The sequence below is a fragment of the Oncorhynchus nerka genome, linkage group LG3 (assembly GCF_034236695.1).
Source record: "Oncorhynchus nerka isolate Pitt River linkage group LG3, Oner_Uvic_2.0, whole genome shotgun sequence".
NCBI lineage: Eukaryota > Metazoa > Chordata > Actinopteri > Salmoniformes > Salmonidae > Oncorhynchus > Oncorhynchus nerka.
In genome coordinates this window covers 45,041,412-45,069,333 of record NC_088398.1, presented here as the reverse complement: position 1 = coordinate 45,069,333, position 27,922 = coordinate 45,041,412, and the positions used below count along the sequence as shown (strand labels likewise).

Here is a 27,922-nt window from a genome sequence, read left to right as displayed (position 1 = left end):
ATGATTTTGCGTTATCATTTATTTCCGTCTTTTTGTGGTGAAAGTTGCGCGGCTATTTCCGGATGTTTTCATCACAGGCCGTAGTAATTCTCCGCAGCAGCTGACACTTCTGTAGTCAGGAGGAGAAGGTCTGGGGTCGCTAAGTAGCTCAGTAGCAGCAGCAGCAGCATCATGGCGGAGCAAGGCGGATCTCCTGCTCCTGTCCAGAATCCGCAACCAGTGCTGACAATGAGCTGGCCAATTACCAGGGAGTCTTACGAGTTACAGGAAGTCATAGGTTAGTAGGCTACCTCTTGATATGATTATATTGTTTATATTGTAATGTTTTGTCATGGATATGGCTCGGCCGGTTATCAGTGGTGAATGACGACGAGGGCCTACCGGCTTTTTCATATTCAACAGCGTCTCTGTAATACTTTGCAATGCGGATCTTAACAACCGCAATTCGCTTCTTCTTGTAAGAGGAAACCACTTTTTTCACCACATAGAGAGATATTTATAGTCACGGTAAAGTTATATGTATATGGGTAGGAATGCCATTTCATGTAAATGCGTTTTTAATGCAGTCGATTTCTTCTATGCCGAACGATGCTCAATTATGGAACGTGTCCACTAGGCTATATTGAAATAGATGTGTCTATGTATGGATCATCTGAATGAAAATCGCATGTAATTGTTTTGATGATGCACCTGCCGTCCTCACGGGAATGGCATGGTGTCGTTGAGTAGAGCAGGGATATTCAATTGCATGCCAACTCTGAAGTTAGACAGAGGGTCTACTCTTACATCAAAGTCCCATTTTATTATGAATATTATTATTATTATTTTAGGCCTTTTGTGATGATGTATGTTGAGTATTGTTATTTGGTTATGCCACATTGTTGCCTACTTACAAGAAAAAATAGTTCTCACAGATTAGCGACTGCTCTGGACAATAAATCACAAATAGCCCATTCGACCTATAGCCTCTCATGTCAATTTAATTATGATAGTTGTAAAAACAATTCAATACATTTTATTATATTGCCCTGCCTCACCAAGCACCGTTATAAATATTAGTGAGCCTATAGGAGGAAGCAATATGATCATTTTTTATTCTATAATCCATAGCTAAATCATTACAGTGGAAAGGAATGTTTAGTTTATTGTTTCAGCACGTCAGTCAAGTTTCGTAGGTCATCGAGGTGTATTTGCACTCGCTGCTGGTCAGCATTACTCTCCACACCCTCTCTCTACTGGTATTAACATCAGACTTCATTTGGTAGGCCTATAATGCACTTATTCATGGTCATTTCCCAAATGCTTACGATTTTTTTTTTTTGCTCATTTAAGAATTCTGTCACATGCAAACTGTGGGAGACTTTTGGATCTGTCTAATTAGCTTTTGTCCAGAGGGATGAATATGAATTTTGCATATAGATGAGCTGACACCGACAGCTAAAGAAAACCGATTCAATGCTGATAAGGGATAGCATTACTACAGCCAAGAGCTGCTGTGGCTAGTTCGTCATCTGTCATGTGCATATAATCAACTGTTGAGCAGTCCGATCTCCTCTCATCCCTACCTGTCACCAGCAGTTGGCATGGTATGTACTGTGTCACATTCTTAGTACAACATAACTATAGCTTAGCGTTGCCTGGTTCTTCGCTCAACCCCTCTTCTCAAAGTTGTCTTGGATACACTGACTGTTATGCATAGGATTTTAGCATATGATTGGAAAATATGTTTGCACATACTGTATTGGTGCAATGGTGCTCTGAATTGTTGTCGCAGTCACATTATTTATCATTTAAATGTCACAAAAAGGGCTTAATATCCCAAACAGACCAACAATGATCCTGCATGTGTCAATGATCCCTTATGCTTTTCACCTTGGTCACTTTTGATGTCACTGTATTGTCATGTACTGTCTCCTGTCCTGGTTGTTAATTGCACCTCTATTTGTCTGTGATTCCAGGCAGTGGGGCCACAGCCGTAGTGCAGGCTGCCCTCTGCACCCCCAGACAAGAACGCGTGGCCATAAAGAGAATAAACCTGGAGAAATGCCAGACCAGCATGGATGAGCTATTGGTGAGCATACCAATAAATAAAGGCTATATTTTCATTGTGTGTGTCCACAGTGCCTCTGACCTTCTCTGGCCCACACTTTCCTGATTGAGCAGTAATTTTACTTTGCTATTCTCTCTTTGTGTGTGTACTAGAGGCTGAGTAGGAACTGTGAGGGCTGTGCTACACTAAAGTGTCCATTTGAATAAGAAATTAGTATTTGTTGACATTATTAAGTATTTGGTCAACTATTACTTTGTATATTTGGAAGTAATATATTTAGTGAAGTAAATGACAAATTAACAATCCTCATAAGAAAGGTTGTCAAAAGTTGTTGACTTTATTTTGTCTCGTGTGTGCCTCTTTCCTCTTAAACAATAGAAAGAAATTCAAGCCATGAGCCAATGCAACCATCCAAATGTTGTCACCTACTACACCTCATTTGTGGTAAAGGATGAACTTTGGTTAGTCATGAAACTTCTGAGTGGAGGTAAGCTTTTACCTTCAACATCTTAGCAAAATATACCTGCCATCTCTTTTTTACTCCCACACTAAGCATTGAAAGTGGCCATAATAACATAACACATAAACACTGTTATGGACTACATTGTGAGTTCTTTCATATGTCGGGACATTGATCTCACCAAATGTCAACAAGCGATTGTCCATCCTTTGGACCAGTTCACTATAGACCTATGTGCAGTGGCATCCCACCATGTAAATGGCTGTAATGAATATTAAAGATGGCACAGTTGAAGTCGGACGTTTACATACACTTAGGTTGGAGTCATTAAAAGTAGTTTTCAACCACTACACACATTTCTTGTTAACAAACTATAGTTTTGGCAAGTCGGTTAGGACATCTACTTTGTGCATGACATGTAATTTTTCCAACAATTGTTTGCAGACAGATTATTTCACTTATAATTCACTGTAGCACAATTCCAGTGGGTCAGAGGTTTACTGTGCACTAAGTTGACTGTGCCATGGCTTTAGAAGCTTCTGATAGGCTAATTGACATAATTTGAGTCAATTGGAGGTGTATCTGTGGATGTATTTCAAGGCCTACCTTAAAAGTCAGTGCCTCTTTGCTTGACATCATGGGAAAATCAAAAAAATCAGCCAAGACCTCAGAAAAATAATTGTAGACCTCACAAGTCTGGTTCATCCTTGGGAACAATTTCCAAACGCCTGAAGTACCACGTTCATCTGTACAAACAATAGTACGCAAGTATAAGTAGCATGGGACCACGCAGCCGTCATGCCACTCAGGAAGGAGACATGTTCTGTCTCCTAGAGATGAACATACTTTGGTGCGAGAAATGCAAATCAATCCCAGAACAACAGCAAAGGACCTTGTGAAGATGCTGGAGGAAGCAGGTACAAAAGTATCTATATCCACAGTAAAACGAGTCCTGTATCGACATAACCTGAAAGGCCGCTCAGCAAGGAAGAAGCCACTGCTCCAGAACCGCCATAAAAAAGCCAGACTACGGTTTGCAACTGCACATGGGGACAAAGATTGTACTTTTCGGAGAAATGCCCTCTGGTCTGATGATACAAAATTAGAACTGTTTGGCCATAGTGACCATTGTTATGTTTGGAGGAAAAAGGGGGAGGCTTGGAAGCCGAAGAACACCATCCCAACCGTAAAGCACAAGGGTGGCAGCATCATGTTGTGGGGGTGCTTTGCTGTAGGAGGGACTGGTGCACTTCACAAAATAGATGGATACATGAGGAAGGAAAATTATGTGGATATATTGAAGCAACATCTCAAGACATCAGTCAGGAAGTTAAAGCTTGGTTGCAAATTGGCCTTCCAAATGGACAATGACCCCAAGCATACTTCCAAAGTTGTGTCAAAATGGCTTAAGGATAACAGTCAAGGTATTGGAGCGACCATCACAAAGCCTTGACGTCAATCATATAGAAAATGTGTGTGCAGAACTGAAAAAGCGTGTGAGAGCATGGAGGCCTTCAAACCTGACTCAGTTACACCAGCTCTGTTCGGAGGAATGGGCCAAAATTCACCCAACTTATTGTGGGAAGCTTGTGGAAAGCTACGTTAGACGCTTGACCCAAGTTAAACAATTTAAAGGCAATGCTACCAGATACTAATTGAGTGTATGTAAACTTCTGACCCACTAGGAATGTGATGAAAGAAATAAAAGCTGAAATAAATCTCTCTACTATTATTCTGACATTTCACATTCACAAAATAAAGTGGTGATCCTAACTGACCTAAGACAGGGAATTTTTACTAGGATTAAATGTCAGGAATGTGTGAAACTGAGTTTAAATGTATTTGGCTAAGGTGTATGTAAACTTCCGACTTCAACTGTAACAAACTTGCTTAAGGCAGAATGATTAAATGGAATAGTTGACATGTAATGACATGTCAGCCTTGGGCATTGTGGGCACTCTGTTTTTCTGTCTGCTTCTTCTTTTTAGGATCCATGTTGGATATAATAAAGCATACCTTTAGCAAAGGAGAGCACAAAAATGGAGTCCTTGATGAGCTCATCATTGCAACCATACTAAAAGAGGTCCTTGAGGGACTTGACTATCTGCACAGAAATGGACAGATTCACAGGTAAGATACCCTGGAGTTTAAACATTTATATATATATGATTTATTTTTTAGAATTATTTAAAGGAAGATCGAATATAAAAGTTCCAAAATATGAATCTATAAAATGTAATCTAGGAGTTACATAGTGTTAGATAAATTGTGTTGACTATTCTGTTTCAATGTAATTTATTGACATAATTTGTTTGAACTTGTGTTGTTTGAACTTCCCTTTGATCACACAGGTTGTGTGTTTTTTTTGTTTTTTTACTTTCCTGGATGTCAAGGTCATAAAAAACTAAACCACTATTACCCCCTTGGCCTGTGTTCCAAATGACAGCAGGCTGCAAAACAAATGTACACACATTGATGCAATCGATGCTGCCCCACTTACATAGAGAGATACTGTTTGGGCATGACTGGGGTGTTTTTGTGTGTGACTTCAGGGATGTGAAGGCTGGGAACATCCTGTTGGGAGAGGACGGCTCTGTTCAGATTGCAGGTGTGTGAGTAATGTCCCTATTTCACCCCACCTTCACCTGTCACATTCTGTTCTCACAGCTCGCTCACTTGCCACAGTTATATATGACTTTTTATGATGTTTCCATACATCCAGTTAATTCAACAGCATAATAGACAAAACGCCAGACTTCACCAATCAAAAGTAGTTCACAATATTTACTGAATAACATTAACATAAAGGTAGTCAAACAGGCCCCCCATCATAAATCACAAGAGGCCTACGGTCTCTGTCATATAGTTGGACGACCTTTATTCAACAAAAACTCAAAATAACATCTTTCTAACATGAATGCAACGGAAGATATTGAGTGTGCACAGTTTGTATAAGGTGGAGAACATAAAAGAGTTGTGAAAATACTGCATAGCATCAATATATTCCATTTTATAAGATGTTAATTAGGTATAACATTAATTACATCAATGCATTTCATCTGAATTATACATATTTCCCAATAGATTTTGGAGTTAGTGCCTTTTTGGCCACTGGAGGGGATATGACCAGAAACAAAGTACGGAAGACCTTTGTGGGCACACCATGTTGGATGGCCCCTGAAGTAATGGAACAGGTGAGACTGTCTTGTGGCCAGTTTTAGTAACATCTACCAGCTGTTTTGACATAGACTGTACAACACTAACAGTAGTGCTGCTATGCCCACAGGTACGAGGCTATGATTTCAAAGCAGACATTTGGAGTTTTGGAATCACTGCCATAGAGTTGGCCACAGGGTCTGCACCTTACCACCGATACCCACCCATGAAGGTGAGCCTGATCGCTTTATATCCAGCTGCCAGTGGAATATGCCTACATCTTAACTAATGAACCACGAAAGGTAGATTTCTACCCTGTGTCTATGTAACTACCGAGAGACCGCGTGCATGCTTTTGACCCTTCCTCTTCTCTTCCCAGGTCTTAATGCTGACCTTACAGAATGATCCCCCCACCCTAGACACGGGTGTGGAGGATAAAGAGATGCTGAAAAAATATGGGAAATCATTTAGGAAGCTAATAACCCTGTGCCTTCAGAAGGAGCCCGTCAAGAGGTTTGTACATGTCTGCCATTCTGTGAACTGCATTAGACCTACACTGTATATCTGTGGAGTCTGTCACCGGTTGATGATACAGTAACTCTGATGGCCTTGGGTGGTGATCGAGTCTCTGTAGAGCATCATCCACTTTTACAAGAGAGTCCTGAAATACAGTCATGTTTAGTGGTCTCACCCATACCCACACAATAAGATAGATATTCTCACACAGATTGTAGGAATGGTACATTCAGTTCCAGGCCAATGATTTTTAAGTGTTCTTATATGTCCATATATTTTGCTTCTCTTTAGGCCTACAGCAACAGAACTTTTGAAATGTAAATTTTTCCAGAAGGCCAAGGTATGCTTTTACTGCCAGAATTGTACATGTTCTATTGGTGGGGTAAAGAATTGGTAGGTTGATGTTTTTAACACGAGTTGTGATTTTCATTTTCAGAACAGAGAGTATCTGATTGAAAAGCTGCTATGCAGAGCACCGAACATTACCCAGAGAGCCAAAAGGGTAATGTCTAAACAAACATAATTCCCATTAAAGCAATCCCAATATTGACTAAACATTATGAACAAAGTATGCTAAGGTTTGGCAGGACACTCTCCCCCAGTCAACACACATCGAGTGTCCTCTCTCTCTTTCTCTCTCTCTCTCTGTTCAACACTTCATTCACTTTGTGCTCCAACTGTTATGTGGGGGTGGCTGCAAATATGGGCCACTGCTGGAACAATATCAGTCATGCAGAATGGATGTGCTGACAACTCACGCATTAGTGGTCTGTAATGTCGCTCAGACCCTCACTGCAAGTGGCAGAGACAAAGACAAATGGGATTTAACGTGAGTGGTTAGGTAACGGAGAGATGCACTTAAACACACCATTTGCATGCTCAGTTGCCTTGCGGTCACAGCCAACTGGGATGCAGCAGTGTGGCAGGCAAGGCTGATGTTTGGTATGCCATCATCCTCCTATTCTCAGGAGGCAAAAAGATCAGGGTGAACGGATTGGATGGAAATTCACTGACAGGGCATGGGTGACTGGGGGACATGGGTGACTGGGGGACATGGGTGACTGGGGGGACATGGGTGACTGGGGGACATGGGTGACTGGGGGGGACATGGGTGACTGGGGGACATGGGTGACTGGGGGACATGGGTGACTGGGGGGACATGGGTGACTGGGGGGACATGGGTGACTGGGGGGGACATGGATGACTGGGGGAGACATGGGTGACTTGGGGGACATGGGTGACTGGGGAGACATGGGTGACTGGGGGACATGGGTGACTGGGGGGCATGGGTGACTGGGGGACATGGGTGACTGGGGGTGGCATGGGTGTCGCGCGAAACAATAATTTAGCAGCGCATAATGTCAATAGAGAGGGAAGTGACTCGTGACAGAGTTGTCAGATGGAGGGTGGACAGTTGCTGGTCAGAACAACAGTCCCAATCATTCAGATCGTGTGGGTTGATTCAATTTGGGAACATAGTTTAATGTGAGATTATGGTTGATTGGAGCATGACAGTACAATGATTAGTATTCTATTCTGAGGCTGTAATGTAATCGTGATGCCCTTTTCAGCCAATCCTGATCCTGCGAACACATCACAGTTTTGTCTTCTGGCGTAAATGCACAGCTCGCACGTACAGTAATGGAGCTGTGTTGAGTCTGTCTCACTTGATTGCAGATGAGGAGTGCGAGTCATAGAGTAGTGTCCTCTGTGTTGCCTCTGGGATAATAGAATGGTTTGCTTGTGTGCTGTTCTGACCTATGGAGAGTCACCCACATTATCCACTCAGCAGACACAGGCCAGCCTGCACAGAGAAGAAACCTAGCAGAAACATTGTCATCTCAGGACACTGTGACCTGTCCACATCATGGACCAGATCAGTCTCTTTCCATGCCCCCCCCCCCCCCTTTCTGTCTCTCACTGAGGTTTAATAAGAACTGGAGACTGCGTCCAAGATGTCCGACCATTGTTTACAGGATAATCTACTCACGTTTGCATACGCCGATTCATGGACCGCCTATATCCGAGTTGCATCCAGTTTATACGGACCACCATCACATACGCACTAGCACTTAGTGCGCACAGGGTGCAGAGCGAGCAGCGGTCACGTCATCCAAAAACATGGCAGACATTGGATGAATATAAAATGTTAATATCTTCGGCTGTGAGTGATGGAAGAAAATTGGCCTCAGCGACAGTTATTTGAGTAATTCAATGGATGTTTTGTGCACAAAGGTGATGACTAAAGTGTCTTATTTTCAAATTTGATTTCTCTATGTGGCCGTGCATGGAAATTGTCTTTCTGAGCCGGGCGACAGTTATGCTGCAGTACCGAAGCAAACCTGTAGGAGTAGTCAAAACTGTGTTCCAGTCTATCACCTCCCCCCTTCTGCAGACTCCCTTCCCCCCTCCCTTAGCCTCCCTTTTCCCCTGCCCCCTCTCTTACCGTACCTCTCTGATTCAGAGGGATGGGTTAAATACGGAAGACACATTTCGGTTGAAAGCATTCAGTTGTGCAACTGACTAGGTAGCCCCCTCTCCCTTCTCCCCTGCCCGTCCCTGAGTCTCCCTCCATTCTTTCCCTCCTGCCTCAGCCTCTCCCCCTGCCCCTCCCTCAGTATTTCTCCACTGCGCCTCCTTGAGTATCTCTTCCCCTTGCCCGTCCCTCATTCTCTCCTCTCCTGCCCTCTCTCTCTCCTCCTGCCCCTTCACTGAGCCTCCCCTCTCTCCTGTCTTCCCTTTTCTGCTCTAAGAATCTGCTCCCACAAGCTATAGGCTTGTTAAACATTGGAGTCGCTCCCCAGAGGAGCAAGGAAAGGTAGATTTTGCAATAGAAATGCAAGGAGTTTAATTAATGTGTAGGGTACCTATTTTTACATCAGAAGGGAATATCTAAACATGGGTTGACTGTGATTTAGCAATCTATAGAGAAGTACATATCGGTCCATGGGCTGTGCAGGCGTATTAATTCAACCAGAGTTTAATACAAAATAGTAATATTCAAGATATGCATCTCCAGGCAAAGGACAGGATTTCAGCAGTTGTTCATTGGCCAGCAGAGGGCACCCTTGCTCCTTAGTTGATCTCCTAATAGGGAGACCTGCAGGAGGTACTGAGACCGAGGGTGGTCGGCTGCAGCAGTCACTGATGTGTTACGTAATTGAAAGTTGGAAAATAATACTGATATAATGCTGAGTGATTTCCCACACTAGTACACAGATAATACAGTTTAGAGTCATTGCATCTATATATGGCTCTTGTAATTTGCCTGTATGTACATCTTAATCCCATATCTTCTGTTTGTGTTTCTCTAAATGTGCATGCTCATAAATATTGAAATTCCTGTTCCTATAGTACTAAATGTAGTTGTACACATGTTTTGGCATAGACAGCTTGGTGGTTCGATATATGTGTGTGTGTGTAGAGAGACATACAGGCCACTGAACTGTCACATGCATCCACACACAGTGGACTGATGCTTTTTTGTTTTGCTCAAGGAGCCAGAGCAGAATTCCAGGAGCATGGGCTCTGTGTCAGGTTCGGAGAAAGAACTTGATGCCGTCAGAAGGGTACATGTTCTTTGACTTAGCCCTAGAATGCTGGGTGCTTCCGCTTAGATTCATCCAGAGTTAGCTTCTTATTAAGGAGTTTTTGTGTTTTGTTTTCTCTGTGTTTCGTTTTGGTGTTCTCTGTTCTTTTGTTTTCTGCTAGTTCATAGCAGCCGTTTTGTAGACCTTAAACACTCTCAGAGAGGAATCCAAGCCCAAGCTAGTGTTTGTGCAATGTTTGATCAATTCAACTGCACTCTCATATAGTACGAGTGTATATTTCTAAAATCCTACAAACTCATATAAGACAGATGAATAACATTTGATGTTGTGCTGACTTAGTGAGAGAACCTCAGAAGGGGTATGCTACTAAATCTGTTTTGTCTCTCCGCCCTACAGTTTGATGGTGTGGGTTAACAGTTGTGCTGTGTTTGGCCCAGGTGAGGAGAGTTCCAGGGTCCAGCGGCCATCTGCACAAGACAGAAGACGGAGACTGGGAGTGGAGCGATGATGAGCTGGACGAGGGGAGCGAGGAGGGCAAGGCTGCTGTCAATCAAGGCAGGGTAGGTGAGACCATGATGAGATGTGCATCCAAACTAAAGCCACAGGCTGGAGAAAAATGGAACAACTACACTCTTAGGAAAAAAGGTGCTATCTAGAACCTAAAATGGTTCTTCAGCTGTCCCCATAGGATAATCCTTTGAATAACCCTTTTTGTTTGCAGGTAGAACCCTTTTGGTTCCAGATAGAACCCTTATGGGTTACATGTAGTGTAGAACCCTTTTGGGTTCCGTGTAGAACCCTTTTGGGTTCCGCGTAGCACCCTCTGTATAAAGGGCTCTACATGGGGACAGCCGAAGAACCCTTTGGGAACCGTTTTTTCAGAGGCTCATGTTGAAGACATGAGCCTTTGTACAGTCCTAGATCCTGCATGGATCTCTGTGAGCGCAGTGAGCTAGCTGTCACTAGAGTCACAAGTCACTAGGTAGTTGGTAAGGGTTTGAAGATGGCTGTAGGGGGCTGGGGAGGGAGAGGGGAAGACAGCCATGATCAAAGATCAAAAGGTTATTTGATATAGATGCATAACCTGAATGGCTCTTACAATGAATAATTACACAAAGCAATTATGTGACAAATGCTGATCATGATGTTCTGTCTGCTTCAGCTTTGAATGTTCAGTTGCCTCCGCGACATTATGCTAATTATTCTGCAGGGATTGAGTTCTACACCTGGCAGTCATATTTAGATTTGTCAAGACTGAGAAGATCATTTTGTTTGTGTTTGATATTGCCTTCCAGTCGCGAAGGGTCAGAGAGGAGAACGAAGATGAAAACGAAGACGTAAGTTAGCTCTTTTCTGTTCTATAAACACGTGGTTTATCATCGTTGGTGTCTTTTTGACATCATTGAGACAGATCCACAGGTGAAATGTGGGGGGAGATTGATTTTTATAAGTATGTAAACCTGCACATTGACAAGGTTAATAGACTTACTTTGTCCTTGTTTCTTCCTGTATAATTTGATTACTTTACAAAGGGCATCATTGGAAAATCCAATTGCCTGCCTTAACAGGGAGCAGGTTGTGTATAAATGATTAAATCTGGGGGAAAAAACTAGTACGTCTCACCCGCCACAATCTCTCGGACTCATTGATTTTTAAGCCCAGGGTGAACGTGTATGCATGCTTTCTCTATTTGATTGATTGTTCAAAAACAACAAAATGTTTTACATATGGATTGTTTTGTATTGACTTCTCTATTTGCTGACTGAGATGAGCGATGTCTAATCTTGTGCAAAGATATGTTATTGCTAACGATGCTCCTCTATAGCACAGAAAAAAGGACTAGTGTATGTTATATATTTACTGTATGCCTTTCGTTTTGTGCCACAGGATGAGGAGAACGCCAACACTATTCCCATTGAAGGGCTATCCATTCAGCATCCACAGGTGAGGCTTTCAGGAGCAGCAACAGAGGCAGATGTTATTTGTCATGATTCAGTGACCTTGATGCACCACTGAGTGTGTGTGTTTCTGTGTTTGAGTGAGCATGTGCCAGTATCCCTGAGGCTCATGGAGGGGCCCTTTCAGCAGTAATAAGTCAGAGTAAATGGCCGTCCTGCTGACACTGCCAGCTCAGGGCTTAGCTGTTAAGGTTACTACAAGCTCCACTTCGTGCGCGTGGGTGGAGTGGGATTTCTGGAGTAGCAGACACCTTTTGGTAACATGATATCCTCGCCGGTCCCACTCCCGTTCACAAGGGGGTGATAGCAAAATATTTTATTTTTATCTTTTCGTTTTGTGAAAACAAGGGAAGAGTCGCCTTCCATTGCTTCTAGGAGCTAGCTGGCAGCCTGGCGGGTTTAGCCTGGCTAAAAACATAGCAAGCTAGTTAGCCTTTTAGCTTCCCACATCTCCATGTGAAATAATCAGATTTATAATTTAAAATAATAACCTCAAACATAACCTAAAACATTATCTCAGTTTGATATGCTGCTTTTGTGATCTTTCCCATATCAACTAAAAATAAAACGTAATGTTTTGGTCATTGAGAAAAAAGCACATGGCTAGCTAGTTGGCTACAGCAAGTTCTATAGTTTCACAATAGCCTGTAAAAAGGAGTTATTAATTCTTAACAAAATACCTTTTTGGGTGAATTCTTGTTGTCTTATTTGTTGTGAAAGCAAAAAAGAGTCTTGTCTTGCTGTCTTCCCTTTCTAGCAAGTTGGCTAAACACTGCAAGCTAGATAACTTTTTTTAGCTTCCCACATCTTCATGTAAAATAATCAGATTTATAATGAAATAATATGCCCTGGCAAATATTCTTATACTTGCCGGTGTAACCTACAGCGTTGTCCTAGTTTGATATGCTGCTTGAATGTATTCACATAAGTTTTGGTCCACTAGCCTGGAATCAATAGTTAGTACTTCTAAACAAATATTCTTATACTTGCCGGTGTAACCTACAGCGTTATCCTAGTTTGATATGCTACTTTAATGTATTCACACAAGTTTTGGTCCACTAGTCTGGAAGCAATAGTTAGTACTTCTAAACAAAATACATTTTGGGGGGGATTGATAAGGCTACATTGTTGTTTGAACAGTCACTGAGATTTTATTCACTTATCAATACAAAATAGACTACTTTGATGCATAGCCTGTAGATCAGACAAGGAACCAAGCAAGCTTCATTGCCTACACAACACTGTCCCCATGGCTACAGAAAGTGTGAAATGGCTCGAGGCCATAAGTGCTACTGTGGTTCTTACTTTGTTGAGTCAGGGCCTAGTCAAAGGATTGTGCCTCATCAAAAACAGAACTCAATGATCTTGTCAGAATACATCAATACAATACACTGTATATATTGAATGTATTTTGTGTGATATAACTGATGTATTCTTCTGTTGCTTTTGTAGTTTAACCGGTGTATAGTCAGTTATATTCTTTTAATGCTCCAGGAGATAATGAGTACTTTCTGGCTTTATTGACTCACTCTTTACTTACAGGTTCAACCATTTGAGAAGAACACAGGGCCCTATATTCAAGGTGCTCTAAATATGGTCCTAAGGCTAAGGTAAGCAGAGTCTCAATTTGGCCTCATCCTCCTTACGTCCGCTTCACCCAAACAGAGGTCTGAGGATCACTCAACATGTACCCTGCTGCTCATAGACCTAATGATGACATAATGATGTCTTGGCTCTCTAAAGAGATGATCTGACTTAACCGAGGATCTGGTCTCTCTAATCTGGCCGAGAGGTTGGGTTGGAAGAGGGCGAGTGTTACACTCGATTGACTTTCCATTGGCCCCGCTCCACATTACTGTGTTCTCAGGGACTGAATTAGAGGGCTGTTAATGACCTGCGCTGCCACCAGACTTACCAGCACTGACCTGATCTGACTTCACCTTCATTTCAGCTAGTCCAGACACTTTCAGCCACTGGGACGTATCTGCCAGGTTAAAGACCTATTGCTAAAAGACAATTCAAGGCTGTAGCAAGACTTGTGACCAATATGGAATAGGTTTAGGATTAGATTTAGGCTCAGACTTATCACTCTTTATATATTTTATCCTTTTATAATACATGTATGATAACTAGTGTCGTTTAGGCTTCAGACTCCTCCAAGCAGTCAAATCCTTTCCCAAGAGGATGCCAGTTTATATTTATTACATTGAATTTAAATCCGTTTTACTTCCCCCACAGCAAAATGGAAGCAGGTTTAAACACCGTCTGAAAGCAGGATATGCAAGGCAAATGTGCAAAACTATGACGCACGCACACACACAGATGTCTGCCACAGACATGGACAATGGAGTATTTCTGGACAGTTTGAAGTCTGCCTGCTGCCCCTTGAAGAGCAAAATACAGCACTGGGTGCAGTGTAGCATAGTAGGCTCTGGGTCGATGAGATAGCAGGCAGCATCTGAAGGGCCCTCCCCAGGCCCACTGTGCAACACACAAAGCCATCCTCTCCACTGCATGCCAACAGCAGGCCAACTGGAGGGCTGGCTACTGGAGAAGTGTAATTATTCTAACCTTTACATGTAAATAAATGGACAGTTCTGTGAGCAGTGGGGCTGTCGTTATTTGTCAGTGGCCGTGGTTCTATTCATTGCAGCCGTTTCAGGCTGTTTTCCTTGGCAGTGTATGGGGAGCGATGTATCTTTTGCTAATAAGTGGTTTGCTGTATGTACTATGTATTAAACCAATCCTGCTCTGCGCTGAGGGCAGAGTCTCGCCACAGCAAAATGATTGCAGTGACGTGTGTCTTGGTAGATTAAGTCCAAAGTAAACTGACAAGATCCACACCTCTGATCTGTGCTGAAACAGTCAGTCCCTGTCATGCAGCAGCCCAAGGAGAGCAGCACATTTATCAGGACTCTCAATTTCAAGCCCTCCTTTGGCTGAAGGACTTGTTCAGATAAACTCAAATGGCTTTAGTTTAGCCCTGTCAACTCCCAATCTCCCATAGAGCAATAATGGGGCTTTGTTGCAATCGGTTTTGACACTTTATGTAGAATTATGATGTGGATATATTTGCAGAGAGATTTCTATATAACCCCATTTAGTCCATGAACTGTAAAAGCAGTTCTGGGAGCACTTGAAAGAGCATTACATTACATTTGATTCGCTGGGCTGAATTTACATTTGTGACATTGCACAGCTTTTGAATATGTCGTAAACTGGTATAACGCAATACTATATATTCTCCACAGTCCTGAGTCAGTGCAGTAAAACAAGTGTTCTGTTATAACACCATCATCTACACTCACCATCTCTTTTCGCCCGACAGAAAATATGTTTGCCACTACAGTTTGTAATGCATCAGCCGTACCCAGTCCCCAGAGGTTCAGGAGATGACATGGGCACTGGTCAGACTATGAGTGACAAACAGGTCCTTAAGCAGATACAGTAAAAGGGGGAATACTTTTGAAGCGTGCCTTTTTGGATGCAGCCGTACTCGCAAGGACAGATGCGGAGAACGACCGACCTCTTTGTCTGAGAGGACGTGTGGAACAGATGCTAGAAATCCAGCAACCGAGGGGTTGACACGTCTTTAACCACGTGTCTTTAGTGAGAGCTTGACAACAGGATTAAGGCTAAGCTTCATAAAAGTCAGAGTTAGGAGGTCCCTGTAGAAAATGTACTGAGGGTACTGAGGGTGCATGTTTGGTGAAAGGAATCACAGAAAGGAATGTTATTTTGAATAATTCATAGGGCATCCCCAGGGAGCATAGGAAATGTTTTCGTACAATTCTTCCATTGTTTTTGTGCTGACTATCTAGTTAACATAATAGTAGGACAAGTGAGATAAGTGTAGTTTATTTCCATTCAAAGTGAATTTATGTTGTGGGAAACAGACGGGGAAATTGTTGGAGCTATCTAACCTGATTCAACCTGAAACCTATAGCATTATTTAAGCCCATATGGAATAGTGCCGGCGTTGTCTCTTTCCAGTCACAATGGAATTACAGTAATCACTCTCTTCTAGATACGTCTTTCTATTTGAATCAGTGATTGATCGGCAGTCAGATGGGACACACCACGTTCCACCGATCGTAATATTGTGTTATACTCTTCCATACAATAGTAGCCAGATGTATCTCGTTGTTTTTACAAAAGACTTGCATTGACAAGTTTCTTAGGCTTCAGTTTTGTAATCATAATAATCAATGCAGATTCAAATGTAATTATAGTTTTAATCCAACAATTGCTTCACTGAGAGTAAACCATGAACAGAGCTCTGGTGGTATAAGAGCTGCGTCGTGTGGTGGTAGTGGGGTTCTCTTGGGTAAAAATACAAAACTCATTTGAGAAACTTAATTGCATCTGAAAGAACAAACACAAGACTATAAATTCTCCTCCCAAAACTGATAAGGATGTTAAGGCTGATTAGAAAGGGATTTATGCTAGCGTGAACCCATAAATTAAGGTTCTTTCGAGAATTGTATTCAGATGGGATGCTATGGTGAGTTGACCATGGCTAGGGTTGCAAAGGCAGGGTATGTTACTGGAAACTTTCTAATTTTACATGGAATCAGAATTTTGATATCTTTCAAGGATTTCATGTAATCTATCACAAGATATCTAGTGGCCTTTATGGGTACTTCAGATTGGTGCTTAATATGAGGGTTTCAGCATAATATCCTTTAAAAAATGTTTACACTTGTATTTATTTTACTAAGTCTATGTATTTGTTGTCAATATTTTGGCGGCAAACTGGTGGCAGTTGTGAAGTCAATAGTTTAGTTGGGGGACTTGGAACCGGCAGGAAACTTCAATTAAAAGACAGTAAGAATGACAGGAAAAGTTTGAATGACCTGGGAGTTGACATTTTTTATTTTGTACAGAAGAAATTGAACATTTGATCTGCTCCATGAAAGAAAGACTTTGGCACAGATATTGACGTTTCATCCTCACTGGCAATTGATTGCTGATTCAATAGGGTATGTAATCATGGGAGGATAGAAGTCAGACAATTAACCAATAAAGCTCCAGGCAGATGTGGCATATTTATTCCATCTGTCCATGGGCTGGTGTTATCATGCCCACGCAGCCCACCCTGCCTTGTGTAGACTCAGACAAAAAGTTTTGATTATTGTGTGTTGCCGTGTGTAAACTCATTCATTAAAACCCACGAGGAAGTCAAATGACTCTCCTTTATTTTGAAAATGAATTACTAGCACATTAATACTATCTCCTCTCACACAGTGGGCCCGTTCATGTAGGCTTTTCCAAGGCCGGAGCTCTGAAGTACTTTCCCTCTGACTCCAAACACTCCCCAGATGTGTGTATTGATTGTTTGTTGGTGTTTTAAGAAATAACCTCCCTGTCAATGCCACACAGGATTTAGAGTTCTCCTGTGTAGTCAGGGGCGGAGTGACCATCTGACATTTCGGACAAATAGGGGGGGGGGGGGGGTTATAATTAACTGGCTAATAATGGGGGCCTCAACGAATAAAATGGGCAGGTGTGGGGTCATTGAGGGGGAAAAAAAGGTCAGTTGTGGGGGCCTCAAGGGAAAAAATGAGCTGGTGTGTTAGAAATGTCAACGCCGATTTCTGGTCACTGTCAGTCCCTGTGTGTAGTCTATACACAACAGACCATCTGTTTACTTGGCCTTGAACTGCAGTGAACACTCTCTGTGCTAGAGAGCTTTACAGCTAACTTTCCCCAACATACCAATCATAAGTCTGGACAGGACACATTGCAAGCAGCTTCAGTGTCAGAGTGCAGTTCAGAAGTATTACATTGTTCTATAGACAAACATTACTTGAATTACTCAGGGGACCTGGGAGTGATGACATTCTGTCATGTTTTACAGTGGAGATTCTCCCCTCCTTGAATGGCACTCTCTCTGTGTTTGCCAGTCAAGTGTTTGCCTGAGTCCCCTTTGCCTACCAGGGGAAATCTATTTTAGTAGATAGAAGACCTCTCTATATTAATTATTTCAGCTCATGCTTTACCTGGTAAACACTCCAATCGCCCCAATGCTTGTTAGTGCCCACTGACGTCTCTGGTGATTCATTTGGAAGGTGTGGGATGCTGGGATTTGAAGCTGACTGAGCAAAATCATGGTTTATTCTGTCTGTTTATTCATGGCTTATTCTGTCCCTATGCTGATGGGTTGATAGTAACACAGTTGTTTAAGAAAATCTTAACACTCCTAGTAAGACTCTGGAAGATTGACGTTTTTAAAAGTAGCACATCAAATCCCTAAAACTTCTAAACGGTTTCTCAATCTGTGTGCGGCTTAGCTCCGACTGTCCTCTGCGATCTATTTACCTCCTACAATGTAATCTGACAGGGACTTTCCAGGAATCTGTTGCCGATCTCTCTGGAGGAGGACTTAGTTGGTAGTTGGAGACGCAGGGCTCAGGTCCTCTGCCATAGATGTGGCCGCGGAAACACTTTCATCACGCTCTCCCACTGTCCGTGGATAAACTGGAGAGATCTTATTCATCCTACATCCATCTGCTAAACTCAAGTTTCACCCCTGACTTCTCTCTAGTTGTGAATCTGCAGAATTGGACAAGTAAAGTTGACTCACAGACAGCTGATGGAAATCCACTCCTACTTCTCTTCCTACTGCCTCTCTCTCTCTCTATCTCTATCTCGCTCTATCTCGCAGAACTAAGTTAGCCCTCAGATGTGTTGGAGCATATTCCTTACAAAATCTCCTGTAAAATGTAGGTCAAGAGCTACCAGGCGGGCGGAGATGGATGTGATTTATGCATCTTAAGTACAGCCCAATTTAATCCCACTCCCACAACGCTGTGTACAGTAGCCTGCCCAGCCACTCCCCTCCTTTTGAAGCTACCAGTCATTGTGCTGTTGTTATACTGACTCCATGTACTGTATTAATGCCAATGTTAGAGAGAATTTAAGATGGGGTAGTACAGTGTAAAATTGACATAGGATAAACATGCAGATGGAACTTTATGCATCATTGCTGGTTTGAAGTTGCTGTATAAGAAAGCTGTATGAATTAGTAGGCTGCTTTAGTTCGTAGCCAGATGGGAGCTCTGAGGCAGGAGAGCTCACAAACAGATGTTACCTTCACACAATATGGAACTAGTAAAACTACAAGTCCCCCTTTACATTATTATCCTCAGCCAACCTCCTGCTACTGTAATACTTCTATCACCCTCTGAAAGATTAAAAGGTTCTACCTGTTTTACATTAAATCAATTATACAACGCATTTGAGCTGCTATATTCTGTTTCAGCTGCATTTCAACACTTCATTTGACCTTAGGAAAGGATCAATCGGGCATGTGACAAATATGGAAATTCACTGGATGGCCTTCATGTATTTAACCTTTATTTAACTAGGCAAGTCAGTTAAGAACAAATTCTTATTTACAATGACAGCCTACCAAAAGGTAAAAGGCCTCCTGCGGGGACGGGGGCCTGGGATTAAAAATAAAAAATAAATAAAATATAATTATAGGACAAAACACACATCACAACAAGAGAGACAACACAACACTACATAAAGAGAGACCTGAGACGACAACATAGCAAGGCAGCAACATATGACAACACAGCATGGTAGCTGCTAATGCTCATGCTTATGCCTGAGCAGAGATGAGATGATGACTTTAAGGAATAATATACACAACTAAAATATTTTATTATTTCTTAGTCATGTCCTATTTTTCCATTGATGTCTATCCAATGTGGACCATGACACAGACAATGGAATATTTTCAATGTTTTGGAAATTGAATGTTCACTATTTTAGGATTTGGAATTTCCGTGTATAAAGCTGTAAAATCATTGTGATGTCATTACCTCATAATGCATTAAATGTTGAAAAAAAACATCTACATTGAAAACCGTCATCTTTAAAAACTAATTGAACTGAAAACCTAACCAAACTCAAAAAGCATTAATCGCTCAGCACTAACGAACAACGACAATTACACTGTTTGAGTGATTTTAAACGTTGTACATTATTCTGGTCATTCCACTGCAAGGACACTTCAAATCCAAATCAAATCTCCAAATATGTCTTACACAGCCGCAAGTACAAAATTGCATTAGCACAGTTACCATATCTACTTCTTGAGATTTGTCTTTAATGGACTCTATTCCTGCTGACACACGGTATCAAGTTTCTTAACATAATCAGGTTAGCCTACTTCTAGAATCATTTCCTGAAAGTGTTATTTTCCCATTTACATTTCTGGCATTCATGATATTCTAAGGAGTAGGACAATCCAATCCTGGTCTGTTCTCTGTTGTTGATTTGGTTCAGTAATTTTACCTGCTGTCTTGATCACGTCATAATAAATTCAGGTATGTTTATCCTCGTTTGGTTACATTTGCTTACATTTAAGGAATGTTTTTCAACAGAATCGGCGGAATGAATACACACCTGATCACACACGAACACAGTTCACTTTTATAGCAGGCACATACAAACAGCATAGTAATTCTGCCCATTGTAGAATTTCTTCTTGAATCTCCGCGCTCTCCTCTTCATCTTTTTCCTTAGCTTGTGGACTTCAGTGCACAACACATCAGCTATCTGTGACTACGTGAAAAAACCTTTCCAAGCCAAACCTTAATATCATAACCGCTACACACAGCCTACTTTGTTGTCACCATATTAGCTACTGGCATAGCTAGTCAACATAGCTACTAGAACTAACTTGTTAGTAAACCCGCTTCAATCATGCAGTACAGTGGTCAGCAAGCAGTTTAGCAGTTATACCAGTGGGCCCCAGTGGCAATAAATTCATAAAACCAAAAGCTTTCCTTGACTTGGAAGAGTTCCAGTGTTGGATGCCATTAGCCAGCTAGCTAGCATAGGATCCCTCTCTGTTTGAGCCATGTGTTTGAGTAGACTAAACTTGCTAGCTGCAGTCGCTAGCTAAGTGAAAGTGGAAAAAATACAATGAAATATAGCTAGCACTCTCTCTCTTTCTCTCTCTCTCTCGTGTCTCAATTTTTTAAAATAAATTAGTTTGTTCAAAACTGTTTAAATATTGTCTTCCTCTCTTTTTTAGTCAATAACTCATTTTATGCAGTGCTAGCTAGCTGTAGCTTATGCCTTTAGTATCAGGTTAATTAATTTGATTGGGTGGACAACATGTCAGTCCATACTGCAAGAGCTCTGATAGGTTGGAGGACATCCTCTGGAAGTTTTGTATTGAAGACAATGTACCCAGAGGAGGATGGAAACTAGCCATGGTGCTACCTTACAGAGTGTTGTTGAGGCTACTGTAAACCATTATTGCAAATCACTGTGTTTTAATCAATTATTTGGTGACATTAGTATAGTTTTATCTAAAAAGGATGACTTTTTAATGTTTCAATATTTAAACATTTTTTAAATTCACTGAGGATGGTCCTCCCCTTCCTCCTCTGATGAGCCTCCACTGCTTTACACATACAGTGCCAGTCAAAAGTTTGGACACACCTACTCATTCCAGGGTTTTTGTTTATTTTTATTATTTTCTACATGGTTGAAACTGGCTGTCATGAGTACCACCACAGGAAAGGAAGACCCAGAGTCACCTATGCTGCAGAAGATACATTTGTTAGAGTTAACAGCCTCAGAAATTGCAGCCCACATAAATTATTCACAGAGTTCAAGTAGCAGACACATATCAACATGAAATGAGTCTAAATTTGAGATTTTTGGTTCCAACCGTTGTCTCTTTGTGAGACGCAGAGTAGGTGAACGGATGATCTCCGCATGTGTGGTTCCCACCGTGAAGCATGGAGGAGGAGGTGTGATGGTGTGGGGGTGCTTTGCTGGTGACACTGTCTGTGATTTTATTTAGAATTCAAGGCACACTACAGCATGGCTACCAGAGCATTCTGTAGCGATACGCCATCCCATCTGGTTTGCGTTTACTGGGATTATCATTTGTTTTTCAACAGGATAACGACCCAACACACCTCCAGGCTGTGTAAGGGCTATTTGACCTAGAAGGAAAGTGATGGAGTGCTGCATCAGATGACCTGGCCTCCACAATCACCCGACCTCAACCCAATTGAGATGGTTTGGGATGAATTGGACTACAACATGAAGGAAAAGCAGCCAACAAGTGCTCAGCATATGTGGGAACTCCTTAAAAGCATACCAGGTGAAGCTGGTTGAGAGAATGCCAGGAGTGTGCAAAGCTGTCATCAAGGCAAAGGGTGGCTACTTAAGAATCTTAAACAAATCCAAATATATTTGACATTTAACACTTTTTTGTGTTACTACATGTTTCAATGTGTGTTATTTCATAGTTTTGATGTCTTCAGTGTTATTCTACAATGTAGAAAATAGGACAATTAAAGAAAAACCCTTGAATGAGTTGGTGTCCAAACTTTTATTTATATTCCTGACTCGGACATTGCTCGTTTTGTGTGTATTGTTTTGTTTTGTTAGGTATTGCTGCACTGTTGGAGCTAGAAACATCATTTTTCTGCACCTGCGATAACATCTGCAAAATATGTGTGTAAGCAACCAGTAACGTTTGATTTGATGACGTTGTAGTCACCACAATAGGCTATATACAGTACGTAGATGAGTTTTGCTGACTTAAGCAGTTAGTTAGGAAAACGATGGGCTTAACATGGCCCAGTGTGTGAAGCCTAGAGAGTTAAAGTGTCGATGTGGCAGACGGGCTGTCTCTTTCCACGCTTTCCGTTCCTGAGGGTCTGCTTGTCAGGATCCTTTTCAGACCGTCTGAATCAAATAGAACACACGGGGACTCTTGGCCTGGCCCCAGATCTGTATTGTAGCCAACTCCTCTGACTATTGTTGTCATGCCATGGAGTTGTAAAGCACAAACAGGCTAACCAGGTCCTGGACCCACTGTTCACATGTGATTAATCTTAAATACTTATCACCTTCCCAACTCTCTCGCCAGGAACTCCAAGAAGGAGCTGAATGACATCCGGTTTGAGTTCACCCCTGGCCGAGGTAAGAGGTGCACACAATGAAGAAGCTTAATGTTAGAATGTGGTTGTTAGCACCATTTGATATTGTATTGAAGTGTGTATGTCCGTATGTCACATGTTAACTTCTCACCTGCTTCTAATGTTGTATGTTATTCTCTCCATAGACACTGCCGATGGGGTTTCCCAGGAGCTATTCTCAGCTGGCCTTGTCAATGGACACGATGTTGTTGTCGGTAAAAGTCTCATCCTTGTTTTCTGATGTAATGCAGGGCTTATTTAAACTCACATGCTTAGCATGTATTCTCCATACCTAGGTCAAATACATGTGTAAAATACTTGAAAGTATTTGAGATGCGTTTGATTTAACTCGGGAGTTGGTGCATTTGGGACTATTTTACCGGGCAAACTAAATCAAGTGCGGTTCAAGTATGTAAACGTATTTGACAAATGTATTTGACCTAGGACTGGTATTTTCAAAATAATCATATCCCTCTCAAAGCCAATGAGAGGTATAAGAGCAGCGATGTACGGTTTTGATCTATGGTAGATAATCTGATGTGACTGTACAATAACACTAGTAACACATACTCTATATATGACATTACCTTTCAGTTGCTGCTAACCTTCAGAAAATTGTAGATGACCCGACTACCTACAAAGTGTTGACCTTTAAACTGGTGAGTGCCCAGATGATAAATGTCACACCACCTCATGTCTCAAGCTAGCTACAGTACAGGAAGTAAGAGGGACACTTCCAAAAATCAGAAGGTTACATCACACAGATTGATTGACTTCCACAACTCTCAAGCTACATAGAAAATATGTCTCACACCAATTAAATCACAATGCTTTAGGGTGGTGGTGTCTGGAAATACTGACACACTCAAATCCCAAATGAGCACTGGTGCTGGAGAATGGGAGAAACCTGTGATGACAGTGTCGCGGCACTGACTTTGTCCTCTAAGTGAAATAACTGATGGTTGACACTCCTAATCTGCACATATGCTTCCCTCTGTGCACACCACTATGTGATTGATCGACAACGAGCGGAACAATGCAAATTCTCGACAGAGAATAATTAAGGGAGCAATTAATGCCGCTCCCGGTGGGTTTGCTGTAATATTAGGGCTATTTATTAGCACCCTTTTGGAAGGTGTGGATGAGGTAAACAACATCTGTGCGGTTGGTCACAGTACATCACTATTTGACCTTTCTGCCATGTACGTCTTATCTGCAGCTGGTGAATGTCGCTGGAGATACTCCCTGGTGTGCAGAACTGCATCAGAGGGGTTAGTGCAGCAGCATCCAGACTGTGCTGCTGGCTGGGGCATGGCTGGTTAAATATATTGGCCAGAGCACTTTCCCATTTCAATTTGTTAACACAGTGTTCCAGTTCTAGACGGCACGAAATCACACACAGCCACTCAACTCCAAATATCGACTAAAAACACTGAACTATGTTTGTGGTTTCACTACACATTCCGACAGTGAGAATAATTATCTTCGCTCAGAGAACAATTCCGAACGTTTTACCAAGAGGGTTTATACCGCAGGATAGACCCACCAGTCTATCCGGGGAGTGACAGAACCTCTCTCCATTCTCCGCTCTAAATTGCTGGTGGCGGGCAGACATCAGGCCACTGACTCATGCTGTACCACTTCCAGGGGGATAGCGATGTGAAAAATATATAACAAGACTGCACTCAAACCATTCTGAATGTGTCTGACCAGTAATAAGGCATTCTTGTGGGTCAGCATAGTTAGCATAACGAGTTTAGAATTTAGCCATATTTAGCCACACTCACTCTCTAATGAACTTTCAATAAAATACCACTTATATTTCAGCAAAAGCTCCTCTAGTTCTGAAACACTTCTGCGAGCAGGCCTTTCTAATAGCCCTTGGTTCACTCCAGACCTGACTGCCCTCGACCAGCACAAAAACATCCTGTGGCGGACTGCAATAGCATCGAATAGTCCCTGCGATATGCAACTGTTCAGGGAAGTCAGGAACCAATACACACAGTCAGTCAGGAAAGCAAAGGCCAGCTTTTTCAAGCAGAAATTTGCATCCTGTAGCTCTAACTCCAAAAAGTTCTGGGACACTGTAAAGTCCATGGAGAACAAGAGCACCTCCTCCCAGCTGCCCACTGCACTGAGGCTAGGTAACACGGTCACCACTGATAAATCCATGATAATCGAAAACTTCAACAAGCATTTCTCAACGGCTGGCCATGCCTTCCTCCTGGCTACTCCAACCTCGGCAGTTGTAAATGAGAACTTGTTCTCAACTAGCCTACCTGGTTAAATAAAGGTTAAATAAATAAATACAATTAAAAGGGCTTTTGTGGAGTTAGCCATGCCAATAACTCAAATACAGACAAAATAATTCTCTGTTTGTTGTATGCTCTTTTTTCAAACGGCACGTCTTATTTACAAAAAGCATTGAACATGATAGGGAGCTTTGTGATATTTCTGGATCACTTTTAGCTTTTCCTGCCTGTGAAACCCCCCCAGGTCTCAGGATGCCAATATCATCATGATTAAATGCAACACAGACCTGTGCAACATAGTCATAGAGCTTTTAACAAGGAACATATCCAATCTTTCTCAGTTCAAAGCACAGCACAGTAGTTTGCACTGCAACCCTTCACAGTAGAAGATGTTGCATCAGAATATTGTTAGTTATTAGATTAAATGAATACCTGAAGGGAAATTACAGTTGTCTTTGTGCATTTTGCATTGCTTGTTTCACATGATTTCTAGTAACAACAGTAATGAAAGATACCTTGATGTAGTAATTAATAGAGCTGTTAAAGACGTAGTCACGGATGATGTGAAGCATTTTCTACTATCAAATGGAGGAATTACATTGTTCTACCACCTTGGCTGTAGGTGAAATAGTGTAGATACTTTTCAAAGCTCTCGCCGTAAATGTTTCATTGGCAAATTATCTTTTGAAGGACTGTAATTCCTCCACTCTGCTCTCATGTCTTCATGGCCCTTTAAAAAGGGGACAAATCTCCTGTACTTCAAGTTTTCTTGGTTTATAGGATTTTAAGAGCAAAAGAGGTCCAAATAATATTAATCCGTTAAATAGTGGCTTACTACTTAAAGTAGGATCAGTCCCAAAACCAATCTGTATTGTTAGGGTACAGCTGTTCATTGGGTGTTGGATAATGTCTGGTAATGTTGTGGTGTACGCAAGTGTTAGGATTTCATGGCCCACACCAACCCTGTTGATCTGTTCCTCCATCAGGTCTCTGGCTGTGATGACACTGAGATCCCAGACAACGTGAAGTTGATTGGCTTCGCCCAGCTGAGTGTTAGCTGATGCCCGCCTCATCGTGACCATAGCAGGTGAGATGGAGGAGTCAGGTCAGAGCAGACAGTCAGACAGACGCCCCTTCCTTTCTTACATTCTCCCCTGCCCCGATGCCCAGCTATGTCACAGATCCACTCCGCTAGCTCCTCCCCCGCCCCCGCCACTGGCTCACTGCCCCCTCCGCCCCCCAGGCTAGGTCATGTGTACGGAACAGGATTCAGCCAAGAAAACTAAAGATGTTCTCAGGTGGTTATAGCTGGGGATAAAACAGTGGCTTAGGGGTTGTGTTTTTAATTTTATTATGTTACCTCTGCTTTCAGCGAAGCTCTTACTATTATTTATTGAATTTATAAACTTTTATTTGTTTCTCACCGTCATGTTTTCATGGTGGAAAATATTTGCTTCTTCAACTTCCATTTCACAGACTACTCATTTGAGATCAAGAAATGTTTCCCGTAGCTCTGTGTTGTAAGTCCCTCTTCAGAATGTAAGATTTCATTTTGATGGAAGAAGCACATTTTCATGATAACATTATGAATGTTGTAAAAGGAATGAACTGTACTGTGTATAGATGAACGTAAACCAATACATTGAAGGGACCCGTTTTCGTTGAAAGTGAAGGATAGGTGAAACCTGAATGCTGCCGTGTGTAATGTGCTGCTTATTCATATGACAGTGTTGATGCTTAAAAATGCTAGAGGTGCCTTGTTCATTGATCTGTACCTACGAACGTAGGTAATGAGTGAGACCGCGAAAAGCAGAACTTGTTTATGTTGGTTGATTTAAGACCATTTCACAAACATACATCTGTATATTCCAGCAGTGATACAACTCAATGGTAGTATTTTCTCAAGTCAATAGTTATCCTCTAAGGACAAGCTACAATGCACTTTTGGGCAGAGTATATGCACCTGACAAAACAATGCTTAGCCCTGGGAGACTCACGTTATGAATTGTAATGAGAATTTAACCTGTATGCTTTGTCGTCAGACAACAATGGTCATTTGAAACATAACACAAACCATAATCCTGTAATATGCTTCAGCTGATGTGTTTTCGGAAGCCAAATTAATTGATAAAGGGCTCTATTCAATCAGATCCGCTTTAGCCAGCATCCGCATGGCGGTTGCTTAGTTGGTGTTGGAGGTGGAACTGCGGTAGAGCTGTCACATCCACATGTGGCTCCTGGCATTATACCTAAAGCGGACATTGCCATTGGTGGCACCAAGTCACATTAAGAGAAATGCCATGCAGCCACGTTTACAATTTCGAACACTGGAATGTGAGATGTCATCTACACGTCGATTAGGCTGGTAGAAATTAATCGATTGAATGATTTTCTATTTGAGTGTCGTCATTTCTATATAGCCTACACTTTCTCGTTCTGAATTTCTAATGCGAGTGGGATGGGTGTGGCTTCGTGACAATGATCAAGAGCAGCTGCTCACCGATTTGACAGCTCCAACGCAGTTACACTTATGACACCGCTAGAAACATCAGCTATGCGGGTGTGGGCTACCGACGGTTAATGCTTGATCTGATTAAATCTAGGCCAAAATCTTGAAAAATGTAGTTTCTTGCTCTGTCTTACTGCACTACAAAATGTTTTTTCCTAAATATATTAGTCTGAAATGTACTGTATAACAATGCATCTGCAAACGAAACCCAAAGGCAACTATTGAAAGGTTGATGAGCCATTTGTTTGTCCAAACAAGTACAGTAGCTCTAAATTATAATTATTTTCTAAAGTGGAAAATAAATATTAACTTGTACTAAATACGTTATTTGAATAGCTAAATGAATGTGTTTTTTTATGTACAGTATGTGTACCATTTCTGCATATTATCTTTGTTCCCTTTCTGTAATCGGCCGATTTAAACATTTCTGCAGAGGAGCAACAAATAAAAATTAATTGCAATTATTAAAACTAATGTTGTGGTGAGTTGGTTTTCATTTTACTGCAATA

At 41.8% G+C, this 27,922-nt stretch overlaps 1 protein-coding gene across 2 annotated transcripts; it reads left to right on the top strand.

Annotated features, from left to right (window-relative positions):
* The first annotated feature begins 103 nt into the window (after positions 1-103).
* Positions 104-27,887, top strand: LOC115108681 (STE20/SPS1-related proline-alanine-rich protein kinase-like). Of its 2 annotated transcripts, XM_029633288.2 has the most exons (19): positions 104-277; positions 1,959-2,071; positions 2,429-2,537; positions 4,499-4,640; positions 5,063-5,118; positions 5,595-5,704; positions 5,797-5,898; positions 6,046-6,179; positions 6,474-6,522; positions 6,619-6,684; positions 9,680-9,751; positions 10,171-10,293; positions 11,029-11,070; positions 11,621-11,677; positions 13,234-13,301; positions 22,604-22,656; positions 22,799-22,867; positions 23,247-23,311; positions 25,891-27,887. In XM_029633288.2, exons 1-19 carry the CDS (start codon positions 172-174, stop codon positions 25,963-25,965), a joined length of 1,611 nt encoding a protein of 536 aa, XP_029489148.1. In that variant the 5' UTR covers positions 104-171; the 3' UTR covers positions 25,966-27,887. The 2 variants fall into 2 exon arrangements, with proteins under 2 accessions (XP_029489148.1, XP_029489163.1); XM_029633303.2 differs by lacking the exon at positions 9,680-9,751 and having other exon boundaries at positions 107-277.
* The last annotated feature ends 35 nt before the right edge of the window (positions 27,888-27,922 follow it).